This window comes from Palaemon carinicauda, chromosome 3, assembly GCF_036898095.1.
Source record: "Palaemon carinicauda isolate YSFRI2023 chromosome 3, ASM3689809v2, whole genome shotgun sequence".
NCBI lineage: Eukaryota > Metazoa > Arthropoda > Malacostraca > Decapoda > Palaemonidae > Palaemon > Palaemon carinicauda.
In genome coordinates, this window is record NC_090727.1 from 128,447,418 (window position 1) to 128,456,908 (window position 9,491).

Consider the following 9,491-nt stretch of genomic DNA (forward strand, 5'->3'; position numbering starts at 1 on the left):
ATTTTTTTAATACGAGAAGCTCATTCTCACTTGAATGAGAAAGACCGATGTTTGCTTAAGGTTAAGACGCACGAAATTAGAGATATAGCAACCTCCGTGGCCTTCAAGCAAAATAAATCTCTGCAAAGTATTATGGACGCGACTTTTTGGAGAAGCAAGTCAGTGTTCGCGTCATTTTACTTAAAAGATGTCCAGACTCTTTACGAGGGCTGCCTCACACTGGGTCCATTCGTTGCAGCGAGTGCAGTAGTGGGTGAGGGTTCTACCACTATACTTCCCTAATTCCAATATCCTTTTAATCTGTCTCTTGAAATGTTTTTAATATTGTTTTATGGGTTGTTCGGAAGGCTAAGAAGCCTTTCGCATCCTGGTTGATTTGGCGGGTGGTCAAAGTCATTTCTTGAGAGCGCCCAGATTAGGGGTTTGATGAGGTCCTGTTGTATGGGTTGCAACCCTTGATACTTCAGCTCCTGGGAGTCTTTCAGCATCCTAAGAGGATCGCTGGGCTCCGTGAGGAAGACAGACTTACAAGGCAGAGTAATCGTCTAAGTCAACTTCCTTACCAGGTACCTATATATTTTGGTTTTGTTATATTGATAACTGTCAAAATGAAAAAACTCTTAGCTTATACGCTGTAAACTTAATTAACTCTGGTCTCTACCCACCGCCTTGGGTGTGAATCAGCTATTATATATTCACCGGCTAAGTTAAATATTTAAAAATGATATTTTAATTATAAAATAAATTTTTGAATATACTTACCCGGTGAATATATAAATTAAATGACCCTCCCTTCCTCCCCAATAGAGACACAGCGGGACGAGAAGAATTGAAGGGTTTGTTTACATTCAAGAGTGGTATCTGGCCGACAGTTGGTGCTGGTGGGCACACCCGCAACCTTCATAGCGATCGCTCGCGAGTTTTTTGAGTGTGTTTTCTGTCGAGCCGCAGAGTTGCAGCTATTATATATTCACCGGGTAAGTATATTCAAAAATTTATTTTATAATTAAAATATCATTTTGTTGAAATTTAAAATGCACGGAAAAGGCTAGAGGAGCCACATAGACTAAAAGAAAAACTGAAAACATTACATCATTGAGATGAGAAACTTTGCCGATTGTAAACGACTGATGAATCTTAGGGAGAGACCAATCAAATTGGTGTTGGAGTCACAATAACTAATTATTATTTTTCCAGAACTTTAAGTAATATGCACCTGTAGTTTAAGTTGTAACCTCATCACCCTACAGTGTTTTAAAACATCAATAACCCTTTGACATAGTTTCAGCTCTTTTATTTTGAACTTTTAAGGCTGATGACAAAAGTGAAAAGAAGTCTTCTACTGAAGACTTAGTGGAAGCAGATGTGTCTTCGCTCTCCCGGGCAAGAAAGTTGCAGCTGCTGAAGAGGGAGTCCCCGGAGTTTCTGCCTCTTGTCGAAGACCTTAAAAGTGAGTGGTGTGGTAATCGCTAAGTTATTCTTTATCGTATGTTTGAAATCCATTGACCAGGGAATAAATGTGAGTTAAAATTGATTATATCCTCATTATTTGTTAAGAATCCAAAACTTTTTTACTTTGAGACTTAGGGTTGATTTTTACCCCTGCCAACGAAGTTGGAAGGAGGTTATGTTTTACCCCCTGTTTGTTTGTTTATGAACAGCTTCCTAGCCACAATTTTAATGGTAGAGTAATTAAACTTGCAAGGATTAACTGTTATGTAAAAAGCTGGAAAAGATTAAATTTTGTAAGGTCACGGTCAAGCAAAATGTCCAATTCACGTAATCAGCCATAAGTTTGGACATCGTTGTCATAGAGATTTCAAACTTGGTTTATATTTGAGTGTATGAAAATCCACGCCAAAGTTAAGGTCGAGAAATAAGCTGCCACAGCGGTCTACGCTCTACTGAGTGCCTCTCTAGTTGTTATTACTGTATACAGTATAAGACTTTATAGAAACACTCATGAGGAATGTTGCATACAGTACAGTATCAGTAATAGACTTTATTTGCTTCAGATAAATTTAGGCACTTCTGAGAATAACATACTGTATATTCGTGATAATGAGTGTTTGAGCAAAATATGCAGAGTTCACTTCAAGATAATGAAATTATTTTCTCCTGGTATTTTAGTTTCAGAGAACCTCGTCTCAGTTCTTTTTCTGTAGTTATTAATTCATTCATGAATAAATTTTTTGTTCATGTAGATTTTTAACTTATCTCTCCATGTAGTCAATTATATGCTTCACATTTGATAAGAATGTTGTTAGAAATGTTACTTGTATTTTGATTAGCTTGCACATTGGGCAATAAGCTTTAAACATCTTAAAAGAAAAAATATACAGCTTGCATCTCTCATACAGAATCATCCTATAACTTGTGATGTTTCCTAAATACTATTGCATCCTGCTAAAGTGACCCTGCTTTATGAAATGCAAAGTTCACCCAATATAGCTGTAAAGTTTTAGTATAGAAAATAGTATGGAATTGTTTTTGTTTTCATAATTTTAGTCTCTAGCAGTGTTTGATTCCTGTCCTTTATCCCATCAACAGACAAATGTGAGGAGCTTAAGTGCATCTTGAAACCACTGATGGAAAAAGTAGGAAAAGGGCAAATTCCTGACGGCCCGGTGAAGCAGTATGTGATTACAAAGTATCGATTGGTTCTGAAGTAAGTCATGTATTCCATGTTGTGATAGCAAGTTCTATTTACCTTCTTTGTTACTCATTGGGGTTTAATTTTCACTCAAAAAGACTGTAGTATTGTTGTGGCATCTTGTTACAAAAAGTCTCATTTTGTGATTTTGAATGCACAGAAGGGGGATGTAATTTTTCAAATTGGGAGGACTGAAATAATACCATTTATTCCCTACAGAGGAGGTGGGTTCTTCTCCTCAAATTTTAATCAGCTATTCTTTGGCTGATATTGTTACTGTCTTTAGCTATACTAGTTATATGACAGCCTTTAAATACTTTGGAAATTAATGTTATATATGGTGAAATTCAGTATATTCAGAGACCCAGCATTCACAAGAGTAGCATAAGTATTCCTATTATAAGATCAAGCATTAATTAAAAGAAGTAGCGTTGAGCACCCAAATTACTCCCATTGTAGGAAACATCTAGTCAATAATTGATAGACAATAGAGGGAAATTATCAACATATACAGTCTTATACAGTTCTCTAGTTACGAATGCCTGGGGGACTTGTTTTTCACATTGGTGGCTCACTAGGAAGCCCTCAACTTACAGTCATTTGCCGATATAAACAAATCCAACTGAAATCGGAAATCTCAGATATTGTATGAAAAGTTCATAATGAAATACAGTACACTATTGTGATAAAACAATCATCATCATCATCATCATCTCCTACGCTTATTGACGCAAAGGGCCTTAGTTAGATTTCGCCAGTTGTCTCTATCTTGAGCTTTTAATTCAATACTTCTCCATTCATCATCTCCTACTCTTTTAATTCAATACTTCTCCATTCATCATCTCCTACTTTGCACTTCATAGTCCTCAGCCATTTAGGTCTGGGTCTTTCAACTCTTCTAGTGCCTTGTGGAGCCCAGTTGAAAGTTTGGTGAACTAATCCCTCTTGGGGAGTGCAGTAAGCAAGACAACATATGCAATATGAAACGGGGCTATTGTAGGCATGAGTTAAGTGAAGCCCACCTTAGGTCAAAATTTAATAAAATTGGACTTACAAATAGTTTTTTGGAACCTATTAACCCTTTTACCCCCAAAGGACGTACTGGTACGTTTCACAAAACTCATCCCTTTACCCCCATGGACGTACCGGTACGTCCTTGCAAAAAAATGCCATAAAATTTTTTTTTTTCATATTTTTGATAATTTTTTTAAGAAAATTCAGGCATTTTCCAAGAGAATGAGACCAACCTGACCTCTCTATGACAAAAATTAAGGCTGTTAGAGCAATTTAAAAAATATATACTGCAAAATGTGCTGGGGAAAAAATAACCCCTTGGGGGTTAAGGGTTGGAAATTTCCAAAGAGCCTGGGGGTAAAAGGGTTAAGATGAGGACTTTCTGTACAGTATTGGGAAAGTTAATCTGAGCAAAGTAAGATGTTTTAATTTTGGAACTAAAATAAGCATAAAGGTTTTTGTCTTAATTACATTGCAGTTATGTGACAACAATTAGCATGTACATGCTAGTGAAATGCAGCACCAAAAGTGTGACAAACCACCCTGTGATTGGCCGACTGGCGCAATATCGACAGTTGTTAAAGGTAAATGTCGTCTTGTTATTTTTTAACTCTAAGTTTGATTTATTTTCTTGTGAGTTGATGTATAAAGCACCTTTAATGTCTATAAATATAAGGGGATGTTTTTTATATTTAATACAGTATTGTCAACATTGACAATATAGTTTTTTTTTATGTATTTTTACCAAGTTCATTTTGGTTTTATCTTACAAATAGTATTCAATTATTTGTGAATGTTATGGAAGGAAAAGAATTAAGAGAATTCATTTGTGTTCTTATTTTCTTTGTATTGTATCATAGATTAGTATTTTTCTCTTCTCTTTTAAGTCTATTGCTTTTTCAGGAATTGGAACCCTGTGATAATAAATTAGCTGCGCACCTTGGAGAGCTTCTTAGTGAAGAACCTGAAGAAGATGATGATGATGATGATGATGAAGAAGGTGAATATGATGAAGGAGATCACATAAAGAAAACTAAAACTAAAAATAGGTGAGAATTTCTGCTATTTGAGATTGTGTTTTTATAGTTTTGAGGGACAATTCTTCAGTTTACGATTTGTAGAAATAAAGTATGGAGTTCTCCATAGTAATGATGCTCTGATTTCTTATATTCTTAATTATTGCTTGCTTGCATTTTTATGAAAGTAGACTGTTGTAATAGGGTTTAACCCCTTGCAGATACACTACTTCCTGCCATCCTTCATTTGTGACCTTCCCACTGTTCTCTCACGTGAACTTCCTGGCAGAATATTCATGTACTTATATAGGGGATTTTGACGAAGGAAAAATCTATTTCTGGGCGAGGCACCTGTGTCGCCCAGTGAAACTGAGGCGAGTGATAACACTACCAGAGATCACTTTCCAATTAGACTTCTCCCTCCTCAAAATCCCCCGTTACTACGAGGAGTCGTTCACTACAGCTACTGCCCCCCCCCCCCCACCACCATGTATTCATATATTCCATTGTTATTTTATTTTTTCCATCTCTATGGGTTTCTAAGCCACTCTTTTCTTTCTTATTTCATACCTGTATAACTGTTCATCTTCCCTTTTTATTACACATCCAAACCGTCTGAATCTTTTGATGATTCAGTTTGGTTTCCAGCCTCTCTACACTGCCTCTGCATTCCATGCTTTTATCTTTCTCTGGTATATTTGGAAGATTTATACAGAAAAGTGTAAAGAAGGACCTTTTCACAGGGCGTCACAGGTCTCTCCCCAGAAATTGATTTTTCCTTCGTCAAAATCCCTTTATTTTAGAGTTATTCTTTAATTTTAATTCTATTTAAAGGATTATAGCAAATTTTGGTATATTGTAAAAAAACAAAGTATAAACCATTTACTTTTTCTGCAGGAAACCTAAGAAATTGCAAATCTTGAAGAAGAGCAGGTCTGCACTGCTTGAAGAAAAGAAGAGACTAATGGCTTTGCTAAAAGAACCAGTTCAGGAGAAACTGACGAAAGCTAAGGGGGGAACTGAAGACCTATTGGATAATGCCGTGGATGCCAGCAGTGACGAAGATCAGGACGAGCAGGGTGAGTATTTTCAAAATACACGCATGTTATTGGTTTGGCATTTCTGGTTCACGACTGGTATTTATTAAAGGGAGAGTCTTCATTAAACTTTCATGGATCATATATGTGTCAAATTTATTAACCCCTTTACCCCCAGGATATTTGGAACTTTCCAACCCTTAACCCCCAGGGGTTATTTTTTTTTCAAGCACATTTTGCAGTATATTTTTTTTAAATTGCTCTAACAGCCTTAATGTTCGTCATAGAGAGGTCAGGTTGGTCTCATTTTCTTAGAAAATGCCTGAAGTTTCTCAAAAAATTATAAAAAATATGCAAACAAAATTTAAATAGTAGTTTTTTGCAAGGACGTACCGGTACGTCCATGGGGGTAAAGGGATGAGTTTTGTGAAACGTACCAGTACGTCCTTTGGGTGTAAAAGGGTTAATGATTTATGTATTGTAGTTGTTACCCATTTCTAGTTTAAGATACTGTAGTATTACCTCTTTAAGCGGGTCTTAGACAGTGTGTGCTGCATATTAATAATGATAATACTGCAATGATTATTGTAATGTCTCCAAACTCATGGATAATTATAGTTTTTGGTCTAAATCTCAACAGTAAAATGAAGATGAGATAAAAAAAAAAGGTCGTTAAGCATACCCCTTTTTGCACTATCCAAAAAATTCCACATTCTAAAAGCTGGAGAGCACTTATTTTAAGTGAATGATTTAGAAATTCTTTGATGATATTCCTGATATATTAGACTGAATAGAATTGGACACAATTTTTTGTTGTTAATAGTGAAAATAGGGTTTATCCAAAATGAAGAAAAATGGAGATCTTTCAAGCAAAAATAATATGAATCACTGGTTAAAAAGCATCCGGTAATAAATACGATGCAATAGTTAATTGGTATGAGATAAAAAGCAAGAACAAATTGGTAAAATGAGAGAGGCATTGGTATATGGAGGCTCCTTGTTTTAGAAATAGTTGTTAAATTGGATTTAGAAGTCCTACAAGGAGTTTGTTACTAAATTTGATTTAGAAGTCCTACAAGGAGTTTGTTGCTAAATTTGATTTAGAAGTCCTACAAGGAGTTTGTTGCTAAATTTGATTTAGAAGTCTTACAAGGAGTTTGTTGCTAAATTTGATTTAGAAGTCCTACAAGGAGTTTGTTGCTAAATTTGATTTAGAAGTCCTACAAGGAGTTTGTTGCTAAATTTGATTTAGAAGTCCTTCTTATCAATGCTAATCCTTTACCTTGTCATCGTTTATTTCAGAAACCCCAGACGCTCAAAAGCATGTATTGGATGCTGATGAGAAGTGATTTAGAAGTCCTTCTTATCAATGCTAATCCTTTACCTTGTCATCGTTTATTTCAGAAACCCCAGACGCTCAAAAGCATGTATTGGATGCTGATGAGAAGTGATTTAGAAGTCCTTCTTATCAATGCTAATCCTGTACCTTGTCATCGTTTATTTCAGAAACCCCAGACGCTCAAAAGCATGTATTGGATGCTGATGAGAAGTGATTTAGAAGTCCTTCTTATCAATGCTAATCCTTTACCTTGTCATCGTTTATTTCAGAAACCCCAGACGCTCAAAAGCACGTATTGGATGCTGATGAGAAGTGATTTAGAAGTCCTTCTTATCAATGCTAATCATGTACCTTGTCATCGTTTATTTCAGAAACCCCAGACGCTCAAAAGCATGTATTGGATGCTGATGAGAAGTGATTTAGAAGTCCTTCTTATCAATGCTAATCATGTACCTTGTCATCGTTTATTTCAGAAACCCCAGACGCTCAAAAGCATGTATTGGATGCTGATGAGAAGTGATTTAGAAGTCCTTCTTATCAATGCTAATCATGTACCTTGTCATCGTTTATTTCAGAAACCCCAGACGCTCAAAAGCATGTATTGGATGCTGATGAGAAGTGATTTAGAAGTCCTTCTTATCAATGCTAATCCTGTACCTTGTCATCGTTTATTTCAGAAACCCCAGACGCTCAAAAGCATGTATTGGATGCTGATGAGAAGCGTGCCATTGGTTACACCATTGCCAAGAACAAGGGTCTCATGCCGTATCGTAACAAGGACCAGCGAAACCCGAGAGTAAGATACAGAAACAAGTACACGAAGAAGCTGAAGAGAAGAAAGGGTCAGGTATGTTGTAGATGGCTTCGGGAGAATCTAATATGACTTGATTTTTTTATGAATAGAACTTACCTGGCAGTTATATATATATATAGCAGTCAGAGACTCAGCCAAATATATATATATAACTGCCAGGTAAGTATTCACAAAACTTTGTTTTATCATAAAAACTCCATTTTTATGAATAGAACTTACCTGGCAGTTATATATATATAGCTGGCTGAGTCTGACTGCTATATATATATAACTGCCAGGTAAGTATTCACAAAACTTTGTTTTATCATAAAAACTCCATCTTTTATTTATATGTGTGCGTAGAGGTTTTTATCTCTGCCAACGAAGTTGTAAGGAGGTTATGTTTTACCCCCTTTTTGTTTGTTAACAGCTTCCTGGCCACAATTTTAATTGTAGAGTAATGAAACTTGCTGGTTTTAAATGTTATGTAAACAGCTAGAAATTATCAAATTTTGAAAGGTCAAGGTCAAAGGTCACAGTCCACTAAATCTTTTTATTTATATGTGTGCATAGAGGTTTTTATCTTCGCCAACGAAGTTGGAAGGAGGTTATATTTTACCCCTGGTGTGTGTGTTTATTTGTGAACAGCTTCCTGGCCACAATTTTAATTGTAGAGTAATGAAACTTGCAGAGATTAACTGTTATTTAAAAAGCTTGAAACGATTAAAATTTTGGAAGGTCAAGGTCAAAGGTCACAGTCCACTAAATTGTCCAATGCATGTAATATGCCATAAGTTTGGACATCGTTGTCATGAGACTTCAAACTTGGTTCATATTTGAGTATGAAAATCCACGCCAATTAATTTTTATATATTCTACCCTCAAAAATTGGGGCGCCAGTGACTTGGTAAATAGATTATGTGTAGAATTATGTTATAGAAATAACGTTTTTGTTCTTTGTTTTTCAGGTGCAAAACGTGAGGAGGGAAATCAATCGGTACGAGGGAGAAATGACTGGCATCAAGTCTCATACAATCAGAAGTATCAAGATAAAGTCATAATAGTTTTATTCAGGACTTGTATTACAAGGTAATAAAGTTATTTATGGTTATGATTTTTCTTTTCTTTATTATACCTGCTCTGAAGTAGTTAGTTTTTGAAATGAGTAAGTTCTAATTCTTTTATGCCATATTGGGGGTCAGTTTCTTATGGTACATTTTATGGAAAGGTTGAAAATGGCATATGACGAAGTGAGAGTAAGAGAAACTGGTAATTTAGAGGAGGAGTGGAAGTTAGTAAAAGGAAATTTTGTTGGGATTGCAAGTGATGTGTGTGGCAAGAAGGTTGTTGGAGGCAGCATGAGGAAGGGCAGTGAATGGTGGAATGAAGGAGTGAAGGTAAAAGCGAAAGAGAAAAAGAGGGCTTTTGAAGAATGGCTGCAGAGTAATAGTATAGAGAAGTATGAAAAATATAGAGAGAAAAATGTGGAAGTAAAGCGCAAGGTAGTTGAGGCAAAGAGGGCAGCTGACCTGAGGTGGGGTCAGGGATTGGGTCAGTCATATGAAGAGAATAAGAGGAAGTTTTGGAAAGAAGTGAAGAGAGTAAGGAAGGCTGGCTCAAGAATTGAAGAGACAGTGAA

The 9,491-nt window shown here is 35.9% G+C and overlaps 1 protein-coding gene across 1 annotated transcript in view; it reads left to right on the top strand.

The window, feature by feature from the left end:
* The window catches only part of LOC137637872 (something about silencing protein 10-like), a 34,418-nt gene extending 25,452 nt beyond the window's left edge, over positions 1-8,966 (top strand). The window contains 7 exon segments of the mRNA XM_068369981.1: positions 1,312-1,450; positions 2,551-2,668; positions 4,146-4,251; positions 4,571-4,716; positions 5,581-5,762; positions 7,737-7,906; positions 8,821-8,966. Of these exon segments, the coding sequence (XP_068226082.1) occupies positions 1,312-1,450; positions 2,551-2,668; positions 4,146-4,251; positions 4,571-4,716; positions 5,581-5,762; positions 7,737-7,906; positions 8,821-8,913 (954 nt within the window). The 3' untranslated portion in view covers positions 8,914-8,966.
* The last annotated feature ends 525 nt before the right edge of the window (positions 8,967-9,491 follow it).